Source organism: Ascaphus truei, chromosome 6 (assembly GCF_040206685.1).
Source record: "Ascaphus truei isolate aAscTru1 chromosome 6, aAscTru1.hap1, whole genome shotgun sequence".
NCBI classification, from domain to species: Eukaryota; Metazoa; Chordata; class Amphibia; order Anura; family Ascaphidae; genus Ascaphus; species Ascaphus truei.
This window is the reverse complement of record NC_134488.1, coordinates 15,230,813-15,250,525: the sequence shown is the minus strand read 5'-3', so window position 1 is coordinate 15,250,525 and position 19,713 is coordinate 15,230,813. Positions and strand designations below refer to the sequence as shown.

Genomic DNA, 19,713 nt, shown 5'->3' with positions numbered 1-19,713 from the left:
TATTGACACAGTGACAAGTGTCAGTCTGATAAATACTGTGTGTCGCAAATGCTATTGGTTCAATAAACAATGTAGAATATGGAACCCAAATAACATGTGCTCCAAAAGACATAACCATGACAGGTATAGAAACTAAGCTATGTGCAGAATACAAGAGCAACAGAGATGGAGCTTCCCCAGCAACACACTCACCAGGATCACATTTGCCGGATACGATGCTCAACCCTTCGGTGCCACAGTAGTGCCCTGGGGTGCAGGGCAGACAGCTGTCCAGACTGTGTGTACTTGGGTCAGGGTTATAGTAACCACGAGGACAGGGGAACTGAGTAGCATGTTTTGTCTCTGAAACACAGGCATGTTGGGATACCCATAGCAAGCATGAAATAAGTATACAGCTGTACTGAAGGAATGAAAAACAGACTAGGGAGCACATCTATAATGAGACATTTGACATCACTAGTAAGGGACCCGCTGGAGGATACAGTGTTGCTGACGATTACCAAGCTATTAAAGTTTAGCAAGTCATATACATAAAAAATATATAAAAAAATGTTATAAAAATGTACAGTATTATTTGTACGTAGTAATACATTAATTCAATATTTCAAGCATTGATTATGTGTACCTTGTTTGAAACAACTCTCTTTTATGAATGTTGGAATTTTTATCTCTTATTTACTAATACACAATGTTCATTTATTTAACTTATGTGTAGATTATACCAACATACATTTATATTTGAACAATATCAGAGTGTGTCACAGTATTCAATAATATTATTATTTACATAACTACATTTACATAATGGTTGGTTATATCATTATTCAGTGCTGTTACTACTCAATAGGTACATTATGAAACTTTTAGTTTTTATATATTCATTTGTTATTCATGTTATCTGTTGTTATTATTATTAAGTTCAATTTTGCATTTATAATTATAGGGAGATAGGGAGAAACCTAACTCTAGATATAATATTGCGTTCCAGCAGGTGTATTCCAGTAACGTGTTTTTTCTTTTACTTTATTGAAGTTTTTGTCACTGTATAGAAACATATGAACGCATAGATTAATAGCGCATATCCAGTGGAAAGGGACAAGTAATCACGGCCATTTCGCTGTGGCCATTCATCCACGAGGCACATTTGACTGCAGATCATTTAGCCGCAGCCGTTTCGGCCCTGAGGTAGGTGTTATGGTGTTTAGGGTTAAGATTAAGGGTTAAGGTTTATAGGGTAAGGGGTTATGGTTAGTGTTTTTAGGATAAGGGGTTATGATTAGGATTTTCACGGTAAGGTGTTAAGATTTTTAGGTTAAGGGCTTAGGGCAGCGGTGCGCAAACTGGGGGGGCGTGAACCCCAGGGGGGCGCGAAACTGAGTGTGGGGGGCGCAGGGGTTACAGAGGCCCCGCGCTTCCTGAAGGAACTTACATTAAGTGCCGGGGGAGCGGAAGGGCCTCTGTAAACTTTTACTTACCTTGGCTACACACGCGTCTCCATGGCAACGTCACGTTGCTATGGCAACGTGCCGACATAAGTGGGGGTGAGGGGGGCCGCGGGGGGTGAGGTGACCGCCGGCAGGGGCGCAGGGAAAAAAGTTTGCGCCCCCCTGGCTTAGGGTACCAATCACCGGTGGTGGCAAACTGTCCCGGTGGCCAAATGTCCTGGCGGTGAAACGGCTGCAGCTGAATGTCCACAGCTGACAGTCCTAGATGACATATCCAGACATACTGTAACCTTTTATATATAGAAGGATCAGGGTAACACATACAGTAATTCTGCAACTGTAGGACAACATTATTACAATACTGTCGAAAGAAAAAAGGAGAAGGGGGAAGGGAAAGAGCCCAGGCATTATTCAAACCATAATTTACCAGTTTGACAAGCTTGATATATCGTTATAGAAATACACTTTTTGAAAGACAAGATTAGTTTGTGCCCTTCGTTATGATCATGAAACTCCTCGTGTTTGACCAAGGAGTGAGGGCCATGCCGACCATATTTTTGGTGGAAGTTGACTGGAGAGTCATTAAGGTAAGTCATTAAATACTCGATCTCCATAACAGTTATATTTTTATTACTCACCAAACGTATCAATTTTTTTACATTTCCAAACACTTAAATGTTTATTGATCTCTTTGACTTTTGTGTTATTGGTTGCTCCTTTTGTGTTACTTTATACCGAAATGGCCCACATTAAATAAAAATCCCTATTTCGCCTCTTAAAAGTGACAAAATAGCAGCCCCACAAGTTTAAAAAAAAAGGTTTTCTTTTTTTACACGTTTGATCAAATTTCAAAGTGAAAGTAATCGAAAATGCGATACCCAAAGCCTTCATTCATTCACTGTTAGTCGAATTTGACACAAAATGTTGTATTGAAGCAAAATAGGTGATGAGCAAGTTCGACTAGTGTGTGTACATTTGCACCTCCCTATTCATGCGTGCCTATTTCCTTATGATTCTTACCTTTAGGGCAGTAGAATCCTGAGGGGCATGGAAAGGTAGTGTAACTGCTTGTATTCACTGGGCAATAGTACCCAGCAGGACATGGCAAGCAGACCTCCTGGCGACTGAGGTTGTTATAGGTTCCTGCAGGGCAGGCAAATGGATGAGAGCTGCCTTGGGGGCAATAATGCCTAACTGGACACTCCCCTCCATCTCCTTTAAAATCTGTTTGAGACATAAATAGGCAAACAAGGATATAGGTGAAATACAACAAGGCACTTGCTATGACTGGCCATATATTGAGACGAATATCCACTGAATATCCATATGATTTTTTTTAAAAAATTGTCTATAAGTTATCATCAACAAAAACATTAGCACACTACCCAATATCATTAGGAATATCTAATAAAAATATATGTGTGGAGTTGTAACCAGAAGTAAAGTGGTGTGCAGTGTGTATTGCTAGCATTGGTGACTGAGTTATTTCTAATGGTGTGTCTCTGAACTTGGAGAAGGTACAGTGGTTTAATTTATTTTGATTGTGTGGGTATTTTTACTGCCTTTGCTTGGAAAGATTGCAGTTGAAGATTTACTGTAACTGCTTTCCTATAACACCTGATTAGTGTCTGTGATTTTATCAGAGGATGTAACAAACAGCCAGGAAGAGGTACGTAGCTGGGTAACAGTTAACAGGAAAAGCACGGGGAAGAGGCAGGCCAGTTCTGAGCTGCCAGATTCATTGAACATCTTGGGGGAGTCAGGGCAGGAAAGGCAAGGCTGGGAAATACAGATTCTTCTAGCAGCCAGGGTAATAGTCCCTCCAGCACAGAGGGGACTCAGATATTCAGAGACCTAGGCAGGTTGTGGTGGAAGGGGACACAATCTTTAGGAGGTTAGAGAGGGCAATTTGTTTCTGTGACCACATGTACTGAACAATTTGTTGTCTACTGGGTGCTGTGGTTTGGCACATTGTGGATTAGGTAGAAAGATTGTTGGGATGAGCTGGGAATGACCTGGCAATCTTGGTACAAGTAGGCAGCAATGACAAAGTTAAAGAAAGATGGAAGGTCAAAAAAAATTATTTCAGGGATACAGGCCACAAGCTTAAGGCAAGGACCTTCAATGTAGTATTTTCAGAAACACTACCAGTGCCATGCAGTATTCCAGGGAAGAATTTGGAGTTTAGTGAGGTTAGTGCATGGCTAAGAAAGTGGTGTATGAAGGAAGGGTTTAGGTTTTTAGAGCACCGGGAGTCTTTGTCTAAGAGGTGCGATCTTTAATGTGGTGATGAATTGCACCTCAATGAAGAGGGATCTTCTGTGCTAGAGGGGAGGAAATTAAAACAGTTGAAGTAGATTTTAAACAATGAAGGAGGAGGGTGGGGCCAGCAAGAGGTAATGGACCAAACAGAATATATAGGAATGGGGAAATAGCAAAGAGCATGAGGGTAGAGTGGGGGGGACAGGGACAAGGAGTTTAGTAAACAGGGAGGCACCCATATTAAATACAGATAATACTAGTAAACTTCTAAAAACTAAAATTAAAGTGCATAGAAAGGCAGGCGCAGATACAGTAAGCTAACAATAGCACAGACTGGTAGACGTCTTGAGTGCATGTTTGCTACTGCAAGAAGCCTAGCAGATAAAACTGGGAAGGTTGTAATAATTGCTGGAGCAGAGCAATACGATATCGTAGTGTAGTGTAGTGTAATGTTAGTAGGGATATGTAGACCAGGGTAATACAGTTGATTTGGTTTACTTAGATTTTTGCAAAGGCTTTCGATAAGGTTTCACACAAGAGGTTTATTCTGGAGGCCAGGGTCATATGTAAGATGATTTAGCCCAGATAGCTTCAACTCGGCCCTCTTTTCAAAGCACAACAAGGTCTGTATCTTTTCTTCACTTTATTGAGGGAAAGCAGGGTAAAAGACAGGCATTTGTGTAGAGATGTTGATGTTTAAATAGTGTCTCTCTGTGGGTGCCTTGTAGTTAAGGACAGGTGAAAAGGGAAATCCTACCAGTACAGCAGTTACAGCAGGGTACTCTCTCATCCAGAGGTAATGGTGGAAAAGGAAGTGAGGGGCAAGGGTCACACTAAAAGTGAAGTGAGACTGCACTAACTGTCAGCAAGGACAGGGGGGAAATGGGAAAGCCCATTAACTAGGAGGATCTCAGAGGCTGCAGTAGCAGTTCACTGATTACATGCCCAGAGGCAAGAAATGCAACATTGTTACATATAACACAGGCACAGTATGTGTGTGCAAACTCTATGCAGCTGAAAATAAGAACTGACAGACAGAAGCTGCAAAGGAAAGAAGGGGGTGAATCAGAAATGCAGTTCTTTTTCCATGACAAGGTTAGTGTGCAAAATAAAGCAAATTGCTCGGGGTAAGAATTATTTGTACATGTATTGAAAACTGGTTGAAGGATAGACAACAGAGAATTGTCATAAATTGAACCTTTTTAGGTTGGGCTAAAGTTGAAAGTGGAGTACCTCAAGGTTCAGTACTGAGACCACTACTTTTTAACTGCTAATTAATGACTCTGAGGTTGGCATAGAGATCAAAGTCTCCATCTTTGCAGATGACACTAAATAGGAATTTAGACCAGGCCAATGCAGTTGATGTGGTGTACTTTCATTTTGCAAATGCTTTTTATACGGCTCCTGTGATGGCAGGCATAGAATGGGAGACTAGAGAGGAACGTGTCCTTGTGCTGTGAGAACACACTCAAGGACAGGAGCATTGTTCTCTCCCCCGCAGCAAGGTGTCCAACGCTGCAGATGTCTGGGATTGATCTAAGGTACCGGCATGCGGGTCCTAGCCCCGTCTGGTGGTTCCCATTGGTCTGTTGCAATTCCCAAACACCCAGGACCTATCTCTCAGGGACTTCCTTCGACACTCGGCTACACCTCTTCTCTGGATTGGTCTGTTCAAGACGCCCCCCCCCTTACTTTGAATTGTACTGATAAAGGGATACCACTGATTGGTTGGTACCCAGTTCTCTGTGAATCTGAATGGAGGGCATGGCACTATACCAAGCTCAACAGAAGTTGCTCGGTGGCTAAAGACTATCCTATCCTTGGACTGTACAGACTCAGAGCGTTTTTCTCTTGTTACTGGGGAACTGGGAACATCACAAACTTTTGAGGAGGCATCCATGGTACGCTAGCTTTGGTGGTGCCCTGCACTTAGTGTGTTTGAAGTCCCCCATATGTCCCTGTATTGTGGGGTTATTGTCATGGTTTTTGGGCATGTTGCTCACTGTTGGCTCCGGCCAAATAACCCAGTGTTTATTAACCTATGTATTTTGCCTGGTAATTGCTATCAAAAGGTAGTCTTGTCTACCCAATTGTGACAGATTTATTTCTTGTGACATTTGTGGGATCGCCAGGCTCAGGGCTGAAATTCAGGGTTACATGGGCACAGGCCATAGCATGGGCAAAAACCTGTTTGAAACTCAATACCCAAAGGTACTGTGATGGAAGATACAATAGATATATTTAAGAAAAAGTTAAACCACTTTTCAGAAAGGTGTACAGGACTATATTAAAAGTAAACATATGAATGATATTTCAACAGGGAGAAATCTGATTGTCATTACTGGAATTTATTTTTTCTCCTTGTGAAACATTATCCAATAATGTTTAATTATGTAAACTTGCTTTACTGTCACATGTCCCTCACTGTAATGCCACTGTAATGACATTAGTACCATATACAAGTTATTTCTGTTTAGATTATTTCTTCATCTTACTTTCTCCAGCAGGGGAAGATGACGAGACTCCAATTTCACAGTAGTATCCAGCCAAGCAAAGTCCTGAAGGACTTCTTAGGCTGACTGAGTTGCAGTAATATCCTGGTGGACATGGTGTGCACTGCAACTCCATGCTGAGTGATAACCTGCAAGCAGATTAATTAGAATGAAAGTGAGACACAGTTACAGTACAATTTTTAAAACACACAATTGGTTAGCCTACGCTTACCTGTCTGAGTAGGTGCCAACTGGGCATGGGACTGGGATTCCAGTACCAGGTGGGCAGAAGTAACCTACAGGGCAAGCACCTCCAAAGCCATCATTCACATTTTCAATAGGGTTATCAACAAGGGATCCTGTGTGGGCCATAAAAGGGTACAGATGTTAAAATGTGGATTTTTTTTACAGATGCCCTATACCTACACGTAGTGAGAAATATAGACGTTAAGGTCATATTATAGGCTAAAGCAGTAAAATTCTGGGCATTATTGAAAACCCTGCTCTCTGATTGGTTAAAATTCCGGGCATTATCCAATCAGTAATGCCCTGAATTTAAGCAGCTTGCAATGTGTAGTTTTCAATGTGTTTATTGCCAGCCAATCAGCTTTCAGAACAGCTGAGACAGGGCAGGGGATTGGGCAGAATGAAGTAACAGCTCTGAGACAGGGCAGGGGATTGGTCAATTAGCAGTGTTTATGGGTGTAGCATGTGTGTGTGTAGCAGCAGAGTTTGGGTGTGTAGAGCTGCTGTGTGTGTGTGTGTGTGTGTGTGTGTGTGTGTGTGTGTGTGTGTGTGTGTGTGTGTGTGTGTGTGTGTGTGTGTGTGTGTGTGTGTGTGTGTGTGTGTGTGTGTGTAGAGCTGCTGTGTTGTGTGTGTGTGTAGAGGTGCTGTGTTGTGTGTGTAGAGGTCCTGTGCTCTGTGTGTAGATGTGCTGTGTTGTGAGTGTAGAGGAGGTGCTGTGTTGTGTGTGGTCTGCTGTTGTGTGTGTAGCAGCAGTTTGTGTGTTGCGCTGGTGTTTGTGTGTGTGTGTGTGTGTGTACACAGAGGGGGCGACAGTGTGTGGATATAGATATCTGCAGTGTAAGCGTATATAGAGGTGGTTTCATGTATTTACCATTTTATTTTAATAAAAAAATCTATTTAACTATACAAAAGTGTCTATTTTTTGTGAAATAAGCCTACATTTAGCCTATAATAGTAATAATCCCCTCAGAACAGGGCATTACTGGCTTCGCCTCGGGCCTTCAACTCTTCCAACCAGGGCATTATTGGCCAGTAATGCCCTGTTCTTTGGGGATTATTACTTAATTAATATCTCTACATTACTGTGTAACCCCCTACGTGAGATTGGGGGGGGAGGTACACTCCTTCTGGTTACATCAAATGGGTCTTGGTGCTGGGACCTGCACTTCTAACTGATCTCACTAACTGATAACTTAATTTAGGAGGTGTATCCCAATTTGGACATCTCAGCGGAGTTTGGCTCACACACACAGCAGGGGGTGTTCCAACCAATATCCACCCCTTTGATTCACATACCTCATGTTGCAAAGCCTGCCCTTGAATATGGCTACATAATCAAAGCTGTATACACAAACAGGCTTTTTGAAGGAATTAACCTTTCCACTGCCTGCTCTAACAGGACTGACAGAGGAAAAGCCCAGAACAAGAAGTAACTGCCGGAAGGCCATGTTACAACTGTATAAAACATGTATGCATCAATCGAGCACTTACCAGCTGTGCAAAAAAAGCCAGCTTGACAGAGACCATTGGGTGCAGAGGCGCCCCAGTCTCGGCAGAACATGCCTGGGAAGAAAGAAAGCAAACTTTAGTCACCTTAGAATAGGCGAACCAGAAAGAGAAGCTGTCACAGCATGTTTTCCATGTTACCTCTACTGCAGGGGTGGCCAACTTCAGTCCTCAAGTGCCACCAATAGGTCAGATTTTAAATATATTCCTGCTTCAGCACAGATGGCTTCCTCAGTGGCTCAGTCATGGAGCCACCTGTGCTAAAGCAGGAATAGCCTTAAAACTTGACCTGTTGGTGGCCTTTGAGGACTGGATTGGACCACCTCTGCCCTACTGCGTTCCCTTACACTTTTCTCATTTTCATTCCTACTTCCTGTAGGCAAGAGCCACCTAAGGTCAGCAGCAGGACAAGGTGGAAAGAAGAAAATATCTAGAGTTGACTGGATGAGTTTCATCAACTTTTTTTAGACTATTTTAGGAATATTGTGCGCATTTTCATATTTTATTTTTTTATATTTAATATTTCACATATTTCTACAGTACTTTGAATTGTCATATTTGACATTGTGTTATAAAACGCATATTTATATAACAAAAGACAAAAATGCCAACGCTACATCCAATGTGACAAAATACATAATGCAATACTTGAATGCTGATATTCTCATGAGTAAGGGTCATTTAGTTAAACCCATTAGCCAAAGCGTTATAAGCCTGCAGCCACGTCACAGCATAACCAACTGCAAGTCCTAATATACACACTATATATTTATATGTGTAGCCCTCTTTCCTACACTCTAGAGTGACTACGGGTACTGCACACATCTGTTGGCTCAAGGAGATCTGAGCCTCCGCTGGCTGGGAGCCTGGGGTAATAGTTATCTTATTGGCAGCGCCTCCACTTACCCAGGATCCCCATTGCGTAAGATTCCCCTGGGTAAGAACAATAGCAACACACATCAGATTGTAACTGTTTACTGTAAGTACTGATAGAACCTTATCTTATAGATATCGCAATAACACACATATAACACATCAACCAACTTCTTATAATATAACCCTAGTGGCTCGGCCACTCTCATAAGGAGAAATGTCACTGTCCCGTCACTGTCCCGTCACCGCGTGCCCCCACACTGTGTCCATGTAACTGTAATTATGTATATAGGCCAGCACCTGTTGACCGGTGTTGGTGCACTTTAGTAAATACCTTCCGGTCACTGTGGTGACCGGCAACAGCTTAACAAAGGATCCGCCGATCCAGCGCAGTCTCTCACGAGTAGTGGATGATGCACAGCAGCCTGGGCCCAAACGTCTGTCACCAACCGCAGCTCCGCGACACTGTGTCCCTATCTGCCTATGCAGTAAGGGGCATGTGTCGCTACCAATATAGGGCGTCCCTGCAGCACCACAAGCTATGGTGACTCAGGGTATACACTGGGGCCTGAGGGGGAATCTGGCCTACGCAGGTGGGTCACTGACCCCCTGCACACACTACCTCTCCCCTTGCTCCTCCGGTGCCCTCTGGCTAGCGTGGCCTCTCCCCCTCGCTTCCCTTTCCTGCCTCCCGCGAATCCGGCCCTCCTATTCGCTCCCTGGTGTCAGGTGTCTTCGCTAAGGCTCCCGGGAGATGTAGTTACTGGCTGAGCCTCTTTCCTATTTGCCAGCCGCTCGCGCGCTTGCACTGCGCATGCGCGACCTCTCGCCGCTCTGACAGTGCTCCTAACTATTACGCAACAACATGGCGGCGCCCTTTGCTGTCGGGCCACCGCGGAACCTTCCAAACACTCCCTCTGGAGACACGCTGCAGCGAAGAGAAGCAAACCAAGACATCCCTACATATGCAATGCTTTCTTCTTCTTTTGTGCACTAATTATTTAAATTATTTTACAATTAACACTTCACATTGTGTGAGAGAGTGTGGGGGGGAGGGTTTTTTTTTTTTTTATTGCACCGAATAAAATATCTATTCATACAAAAATTTTATATAATCATTTGTAGCTGTATTTTTTATCTTGTTTCCTCTAAATATTTGTATTTTATATATTTACTTTTTATACTTAGGCATGCTTTATCTTAGAAGTTTGTATTACTATTTGCACATATTTTTTCCCTGATTTAGTGCACGTCTAGATTAATTTTGTACACTCATCATACCAATGCACTGCATTAATTGATCTCACCTGGTGGACATAGACGACATCCCTCAGCTCTGTTGAGACCTGGGGAAGGGTTGAATGTCCCTGGAGGGCAAGGAGACATGTGGTTGCCTGAACCATTCTGACAAAAATATCCTGATGGACAGAGGAGGATTTCGCCACTAGAGCATGTATATCCAGTCAGGCAGAGGTTACACATGGACTGACCTGCATTGATGGAAGACCAGGAAATAAGAAACATTCAAGGTGATTTCCTTATTATTACCATATGCTACATATATGATGTAAGCCTCAATACCTGTTGTGTTGCTGTAAGTGCCATGAGGGCAAGGGATGGGTTTTGAAGAACCTTCAGGACAGAAATGCCTTTCAGGACAGATGTTACCAGTTATTCCATCTTGTGGCCTTGGACTCGTAGCACCCAATGTACAGAAAAAACCTGTACCATATAAACAACATAGTCATTTCTTTTTCCTCCTAGGTGGCATAAACCCGTTCAGTAGAAAGAACCCTTTATCCTTACCTGCTTGACAGATTCCAGCGGGTAGTGTCAGGGCAGGAGCATCACAGAAGGATCCGGGTGGGCACTGCAGGCACCAGCTACTCTCCCTGGCTTCTTCTCGTGCATTCCATTTGCCTCGGGGACAGGGCTTTTTGGTCCCTTCAGAACAGAAGTACCCAGCGGGACAAATATCTCCAAAAGGCATATCGAACTAGAATAAGTAAAAATACAATGATATATATATATATATATATATATATATATATATATATATATATATATATATATATATATATAAAATAACTTGATCTAAAAAGACAACAGGACAGAGTTGTTACACTAAGTTACTATTGGTTTTGTTGTGCAGATCAACTTACAGGAGTGGATGTGTTTGAGCCTTGTGTACAATAATGTCCATGTTGGCAGTAACCTTCAGGCTGGGACATACCCAGCCTACTGCAGTACATTCCCAGGGAGCAGAGCTCACAGGACTGGATACCTGTGTTGCCAGAGAAATTAGAAAAAGTTCCCTAAAAAAAAACATAAGCACTGTCAGTATTTACTACTAATTCTTCCCTTCTCCAAGCCCTGTTCTGCAAAACCCCAACACTTCCTATGTAAATTTTAAATCAAGGAGTGCTCAGCCTGTGGTCCATGGAGAATTTAGTGGTGGTCCAAAAAGCTTTTCAAAATTCACTTCAGGGGGGGAGGGGGGCTCTCTTCTTCAATCTAAGCATTTTGTATCACTACTGAAAGCCATTTGTTAGATAAAATACCAATGTTTAAATATATGTTGTACTAATTGTATGGAATGTTATGGTATGGAAAAGTTTGAAAAACACTGTTCTAAGCATATCACCCAAGCAATAGGATCACTACATACTGTAGTGTAGTGTATGGGATAGTTAAAATAGATATTGACTGGAGTAATCTAAGTGTGATTTGCTGTATTGTGACCGAATCAGGGATATCTGCCATTCACATTAATAGCAGATACAGTATTGCCACGTTGTGCTCAATACAGCAGATCATACTTTGATGACTCTGGGGCTTTGTGTTTGCGGAGTGATTTTGGTGTCCAAAGTTCTGTTATAATTTCCTTTAATCAACGCTAGTTCCATAACTACATTGACACTACTGCAGGGACAGCTGGCATTAAGTATGCTCCCCTTTTCCTCAGCTGGATAAGCGAGTACTACATAATTGGGGACTCTGTGCATGTGGCACCCTCTCCGGGAACTCAAGGAAAAGGTGAGCTAAATATAATAAAATGTGGAATTAGAAAGACAGAGGATGGATGGAGAAAGGTGGGGAGAAAAGTGGAAAATGCAGGGGAGAATGATGAATGAGACACCGGGAAAGGGGTTAAAAAGATGAAAATCGAAGCGGTAGGAACAATTATGAGACTGGAGATGGAAAGGTATTGCACATACAGTTATATTATATTTCCTGTGGTCTAATTATTGTATCACACCACTATATAAGGACTACACAAGGGCCTGATAATGTTATATTCCTGCTACAAAAGCATATAACTCTTCAGAGTGAGATCAAATTGATATAGGACTGAGAAAGCAGAGGTGGTATCTTGAGCATCAGATCTGTAGGAGCTCCTGGACCGAATCAGAAGTAAAAAATATTCTGGTGCATAAATAATGGAATTCAACAGCAGATTGGTGACACTAACTTCATATCAATCCAAAATCCATTTAAGCTTCTCACCACTGGGCATGGAATTGGTATATTGCTCCCAGGGGGACAAAAATGGCTCTTCGGGCAAGAGGCGAACTCGGACAAACTGCTCCGATTGCAGAAGTTCCCAGGTGGACATGGCACACAGATAGACTGACCACGAAGCTGCAAGACAAACAGGAAAGGGTGTTACACTGTTGCTGAGTGTATTTGCACTCAGTTGCTGTACACTGTATGTGTGTACTTATTTGTGTAGTTGATGTACTGTTAAGTTTGTGCATGTTTATTTGAACCTTTACTGTACCTGCACTGCTAATATGTACATCTGCTGTATCATGTATACAAGCCCTTCTTTAATAAGTATGATATTGTATACAATCGCTATGTATATTTATACAGGTACTCCACTGGCACGTATCCATGTATTCTTTTTCTATAAGGGCAAGTATGCACATAAATGTTACTATGATGTTGTATGTACTTATATGTTCTTCAATAATATATATATGTAATAAAATAGTTTTCTTGGGGTCAATTGTAGTCAACAAAATCTCACAAAAGGCAACTCCAAACAGACATGTCTGACATACTTTGGGGAAGATGCATGAATGGAAAGGAAATGCAAATAGAAGTTTGTTTTGATGCATTGCTCCATTTTCTGCTTGCATTTGTGTCAAATGTTTGAAAGTGTTTCTTACATTTGACAGAAATTGTTACCTGGAAAATGTTACACCACCTGAGACCTGGCAAAAAATGTTGACGTAAATACAATTTACAAAATCACACAGAAACAAGCATCATTTGTTACATCTTATTATAATCTGTGCGTAATGTACAGTAACTTCTCAACTCCCCAAGGGGACACTAACAGTGAACAATGTGGAAAAAAGACCTTGATACTGTACATTGACAGAAGACACTTGATGAAAGTGATGCAATTTGCTTACATTTTGCTCCAAATTTGCTTTGATAAATCAATTCTTATATCTTTCAACTTTGCAACCACGTATGGTTTTTGATTTTTTTTTTTTAATGTTTCAAAGAGATTATGTTATGATGTAAAAATTAAGTGTAGAACGTGATTTTTGTGGGTCTTGCTTTCTTTTTTAGGTCCAAACATGCAACTAAAAATAGTACTCCTTTATAATGAATTGAGCACACAAGAAAATATTTTCTTAAAATGGGTTGATTGAACGCTTCGATACTGCATTGAATGTTATGTTGTGCACTGGAGTTGTATTGAACACATTGGCAAATATAATGTTCGATGGGCTGGCCAAAAACTCTGGATTATATTTATAACCCATGATCTCTACTCACAGGCTGATAGGTTCCTGGGGGACAGGGTTCTGGTCTGAAGGCCCCATCTGAAGAGAAGAATCCCTCCATCACCTCATGCTGTATGGGTGTGCTGGAACCTGCTGTGCAGTAGTAGCCTGGCCAGCAGTGCCCACTTGGTGCATGGCCAGCAAGTCCATCACAGAACATCCTAGAGTGGGATAAGAGCTATCACCCTCTGTCTGTTTCCCTTATTTTTTTCTCCCCTAACCTTTTCTATACTGCGACAGAGAATGCAACACTTACCCGGGTGGACAGGACAAGCATAGCCTCAAACTCACTAAACCAGTTTGGTTACTGTAGGTCCCGGATGGACACAAAGTTGGCAGACCAGAACCCACAGGGCAGAAACTTCCAGCTGGGCACAGACAATGAGAGGGAGACTTAATTTATATAGAGAAAAAGAGAGGGATAATTAATATATATATATAATAACTAACTTCTAGAATATTACCTCATAAAATATAAAACATACAAACTAAAGATAGCACCTACAACATTACCCTTAGGGAATTCAATACGTAGAACATTTTGCATACAAAACTCTACCAGCAAGTACAGTACGCATAAAAAAGTCACCACACAATAATTATGTTAACTGTCCTGCCCCTGTAACTCCTCTATTGCTATGCTCTCTTTTTCTAATATTTAAAAAAAAAAAAAAAACACATACACATCAAATATATTTGCGTAAAAATAATAATTTTTTTTTTGGATCCATGCCATGTTTTAAAATTCTGTGCTATCTTTTATCGTGTTTTGTGACATCTAATAAATAAATATGTACTTTTGATATTGCAGACGGTATACCAGAGTGTTATTTTTCTGCGCTTCTTTCTCTTCTTGCTTACATATCTATTGGCCCATCTAGCACAATTGACATACTTATTTAGTATATATAATTTTGTCAGTCTTTTGGTTTCCTTTATTGTGCAGTCTTGTGGATGTGGGGTCCGCTCTCTTTTTTAGCATATATATATATATATATATATATATATATATATATATATATATATATATGATTTACAGGAATGTTATTAATTATAGAGAACTGCATTGTACTGTAACTATCACTCAGAGCTCCTGCATCCCTTGTATGTACTATACATATATTAAAGAAGTGGTTCATTCGGTATCAGTGTTGTACTCAGTCATCCTACAACATTCCTTATATAATGTACAGTAGCTCAGAGAAATACTAGGCATGGTTTACCGGGCTGCTGGCTCTTCCAGGGCAGTAGTATCCTTCTTGGCATTGACCAGTGGAGGTGATGAGACCCTCACCAGCACAGAACTGCCCAGCATCACATGCCTTGCACTCTGACTCATTAGAGAGTCCATCACGGCTGCTGTACGTCCCTTCTGGGCATGGCTCTGGCTGCGTGCTCCCGCGTGTGCAGTGGAACCCCTGCCAAGATGTAGAGATGCCATATAGTGTACTTCAAATATCCATGTACGGAAAAATGAACACAACAACATTATAATTTAATGGTGTTGTATCCCAAAACTATATCTATTGCAAGACCACTAGATATAACCTGCTGTATATGCACAACATGTTTAGCATCTGTAATGCCCCAATCCAAGCATCATGATGCACTGTTGCCAACTTTTTAGCTTTGACCTGGTAAATCCTCCAGGCATACTGTATATGCTCAAACCCTTCTTTACAAAGTTTACGCAGTTTGTCAATGTCTAATAAGGTACACTGGCGACACACTTTATTCGAGCTCGGCTAGTCCCACGAATTCGGGTATACCCGGGTGTATTGAGGTTTGTGACTGTTTTCTGCCCGAGTGCATTGGGTTATTTTCCAGGCAGGGATTGAAGCATTTTATTCCCGCTGGCTGCAATACTGCACAGTATATATATATATACTGCATTACAATTCATGAATTTATGCCATCTGGTAGACACGCGAAGCATTGCAGCCTATTAAATCCTAATCATTATCATTTAACAGATCAGCCGCCCGTCAGCCAGGCATGAACCCAGGCTGGGAAGGCAAACGCAACGGGGCTTGTCAGAGGTGAGGAGCGGCGCATTCCAGGTATCTGCCAGGTACATACTGGGTATTTGCTCGAATAAAGTGTGTCGGTGCAGTAGTGATAAGGTACAGTAGACTCACTGCTGGACAGCGCTTAGGGGTCAGCAAGGAAAGCAAATCACAGAAGAAGCCCGCAGGGCATGGCAAGCAAGCTGATACCCCTGAGGTTGGTTTGGATATGTCCCAGTATGAGCCAGGCTGGCAGGGATAGGAGAAGGGGAAACCAGTCCCAGAAGGGCAGTGATGCCCCTGGGGACAATGGCCAGTCTGTAAACAAAAAAAAAAAGAGTATCATTAAGAGCAAAAAAGAAATGCAGTGGTACTTCTTCAATGTGAAAAATCAAACATGGGGTGACTCACGGAGCTCCGATAATGGGTATTGATCTGCTTTAAATGCCATTCAAGTCTATGGCAAGTAACGCTAATCATGCCCCTTTATCTGAGCTTCTTAAATCTTGTCTATAATTTCTTTACTCATAAGACTAATTCTTGACTCTCAATTGGGACTGTCCTCAGTAACGGACGGGCTTGAGTCTGAATCCATGGTCTCTGTGAGAATATTTTCCTTTTCCTTTTTAATAATGCAGTTTTAGTGCTAGCCATGTGATTTCCCTTATTAATGTTATAAACACGGATAATGAGTTGTGAGGACAAATAAAATGGAAGGTTTGTTTAAAGTGCTACAATAAGAGCCAATTTGGAACATAGCTCCAAAACGTATGCATACTGTAACATTGTGGCTGTGTCACTCTTGAATAAATGTATCAAGTTGTTTTGTGTCAGTTATGCTCCACTTGTATGAGTTTAGCGATTTTGGGACTTGTTTTGGAGCACTTAAAGGAAGAGATGCTTGAAAAAATAGTGTAATGAGATCTATCATATAAGTGTGTGTGAATATAATGAAGTTAGCTGGCGTCAATTAAATTTGCCAGGTCTGACGTGGTGTGAACCTACTTTGTTCATCACCAGATGTAAGAATTTATGCAAACTGAGCTTTGTATGGAGCAAAAGTAACTGTATGCAAATAAAAACTTTTGCTCCGTCAACATGAAGCGAATTGCTCCACTTGATACATATCCCCAAATGAGTGTACAGTGAGATGCTGAAGACTGAAGTTGAGGCGTACATTTCAAGAGAGGTGCAGAAACCAAAATGCTGTTTTACAGCATATCAACCAGAGGGATAAATATAAAAGACTCTATTTGGGGCTTGCAATTTTTGACTAGAACTCTAACAGTTTTTATGTGCATAAGTAAAACCTCTCCGAAAACAGTTGGGAGCAGTTTGGGAGTGTCAGTCAGATCCAGGAGTCAGATTCTAGTTTGAGAAGTCCCCTAACTTATCAAACGAGCTGATATCTCTCTGCACATTGGGACTGCATTATTGGGTTATACACTGGCGACACACATTATTCGAGCTCGGCTAGTCCCACGAATTCGGGTATACCCGGGTGTATTGAGGTTTGTGACTGTTTTCTGCCCAAGTGCATTGGGTTATTTTCCAGCAAGGATTGAAGCATTTTATTCCCGCTGGCTGCAATACTGCACAGTATATATATATATACTGCATTACAATTCATGAATTTATGCCATCTGGTAGACACGCGAAGCATTGCAGCCTATTAAATCCTAATCATTATCATTTAACAGATCAGCCGCCCGTCAGCCAGGCATGAACCCAGGCTGGGAAGGCAAATGCAACGGGGCTTGTCAGAGGTGAGGAGCGGCGCATTCCAGGTATCTGCCAGGTACATACTGGGTATTTGCTCGAATAAAGTGTGTCGGTGCAGTACTGTAGTGCCAACGAGTAATCTAAAACAAACCTGGGGCAATCCCCAAAAGGACCCAGGTACATGCTGGGCACATGCTGCAACATTTAAGTGACATTTCTCCAGACAGACTAATGGCCCATCGGATTAACAGCGGGGGTCCCTGGCAGTCCCATTCAAACCGAATGGGACTGCCAGGGACCCCTGCTGTATTAATCTGATGGGCCATTAGTCTCTGCAGAAATGTCACTTAAATGTTGCAGCATGTACCCAGCATGTACCCAGCATGTACCCAGCATGTACCCAGCATGTACCTGAGTCATGTTGGTGATAGCCCCAGATTTGCCTCAGATTTTCAAGGCAAGTTTAAGGCAAGTTTTAGAATACTCGTCGGCGCACCTGTAGGTATTTGGTTCTGATCAGACAAACAACTCAATACAATTAGTTAACCAGTACATCTACTCACAGGGTATGGGATTCCTTCTGGTTTCTGCCCTTCCTGATAGCAATAATTCCATTCTGGACACAGCAAACATTCATCCAATCTGCCAAGGCCTGGATGATCTCCATATGTACCATTAGGGCATGGTCTAGGGTTTGGATCCTACAAATCAAAAGCAATCCCAGTGATTTCAAATAGCAGGAGAAAAGGTGTCAATGTGTCTCTTTCTTAATAGTAAGGTGAGAGCCTAGGAGAGATCAGGGAAGGAAGGTATTTGGGGTAATGTCAGTATTCATATGCTGATTTTGTAGGTGTATGTTTGCTCCTTACAATGTTTCCTCCAGGACAGTAGTATCCTTGGGGACAGGCACTGATGTCCTCTTCTGGAAAAAATGCCATTCCTTTTGGACAAAGCATGCCTGCAGGACACTCTAGCTGCATCATGCGTTCTCTGCTAGTCCTGTCCTCGTTGCAGTAGTGCCCTGCAGGGCAGAGTAGGCAAGCGGAGTAGCCAATGTCCTACAAAGCAGATAGAATTTAGGTGCTGAACTTAATTGAACTTGAAACCTTTAGGACTGCAGAGGAAACACAAATATACAATGCATCAGACATGGCACTGTAGTGTGAAGGGCTATATTAAAAACTATGCAGTCAGATTATATATCATTATATATCTCTTCCTACTTTAAAACATTGCTCCTCTTTTCTCTCTAAATGGCTCCTACTACTGTATACTGTATTTATTGTACAGTAATCTGTGAAGCAGTCTTCCCCTTGCTCAGGAAAATCTCACTCCATTCACTAGCATGAAGGAGAAATCTTCCAGAGCAGGGGGTTGATGTCTTCACAGCATCTTGAATAGGGCCAATAAACATTTGCGCCATGGTCCAAACCTGTGCCAATAACAACATGATTAAATCCTACAACATAAAAGTAGCTTTAAGTATTGGTATAATACTGGGAACATTGTCCACTCTAAACCACTCACTCACTGAGAATCTGCCAGGTCCACAAGGCATTGGTGACTCCATACCAATTCTAGGGCAGATGGAGCCAGGAGGACAAGGATCACACTCTCCCACATGGCGGGCCCCATGTTTTGCACAATAAGTACCACTAGAATTTGTAGGAACAAGAGACACTTAAGGAATAAAACAGTAGACATAAGGTTAGCCATCTCTGAGTGGAATGGGACAACGTGCTGCAATCAGCTAGCCACCGCCATCTCTCACTCGCCGCCGCCGCCGCCAATCAGATGCAAAGGACAGCTCGCTGCCAGCTGTCTCGCCACTAAGGTAATTTATTAAGGGGTTAACTTTAGGGGTGTTAGGGTAAGGGGTTAAGCTTTTTATGGTAACGTTAGGGGGTTAGGGGTAAAGGTTAGAGATTTTAGGTTACGTGCTTTAATTATGGGTTTTAGCGTAAGGGGTTAAGGTTTAGTTTCTTAGGATAAGGGGTTATGGCTATGGTTTTCAGGGTAAGGGGTTAAGGTTAGGGGTTTTAGCGTAAGGTGTTAAGGTTTTCAGGGTGAAGATTAGTGTTAAGGCTCGGGTTAGGGGTTAAGAGGTTAGGGTAAGGTGTTAAAGTTAGGGGTTTTAGGGTATGGGGTTTTAGGATTAGGGTAAGGATTTAATATTAGGGGCTTTTAGGTGAGACAGTCAATGGTGAGCTTCCCTTGGTGGCTGATTGGCGGTGATGAGTTGGCGGAGGAGGAGTGGCTGCAGTGAGTTGGCTGTAGAAAGTAATCCTAGACCACCTCTGAGTAGGATTAATAGTAGGGTTAATATGTCCTACTGCATCGTGAAGTGACACATTTC

The 19,713-nt window shown here is 42.0% G+C and overlaps 1 protein-coding gene across 1 annotated transcript; it reads right to left on the bottom strand.

Moving 5' to 3' along the window:
• Positions 1–20: 20 nt before the first annotated feature.
• Positions 21–19,508, bottom strand: LOC142498006 (uncharacterized). The gene is made up of 18 exons (XM_075606515.1): positions 18,889–19,508; positions 18,227–18,415; positions 17,921–18,058; positions 15,768–15,953; positions 14,853–15,047; positions 13,886–14,022; positions 13,622–13,790; positions 12,332–12,466; positions 10,987–11,139; positions 10,631–10,820; positions 10,406–10,546; positions 10,132–10,314; positions 7,937–8,008; positions 6,432–6,558; positions 6,203–6,348; positions 2,466–2,669; positions 111–342; positions 21–51 (listed from the first exon to the last, which is right to left on the bottom strand). Exons 1-18 carry the CDS (start codon positions 18,925–18,927, stop codon positions 21–23), a joined length of 2,667 nt encoding a protein of 888 aa, XP_075462630.1. The 5' UTR covers positions 18,928–19,508.
• Between the last annotated feature and the right edge of the window lie 205 nt (positions 19,509–19,713).

Bases quoted from the DNA above. Each gene is read 5' to 3' on its own strand.
- LOC142498006 (XM_075606515.1), bottom strand. From the start codon at position 18,927: ATGGAGTCACCAATGCCTTGTGGACCTGGCAGATTCTCA. The intron at 14,023-14,852 runs GTAAACCATGCC...ATATAAATTAAG, and splicing joins CTGGAAGAGCCAGCAGCCCG to TCTCCCTCTCATTGTCTGTG. The intron at 6,349-6,431 runs GTAAGCGTAGGC...ATCTGCTTGCAG, and splicing joins GTTGGCACCTACTCAGACAG to GTTATCACTCAGCATGGAGT.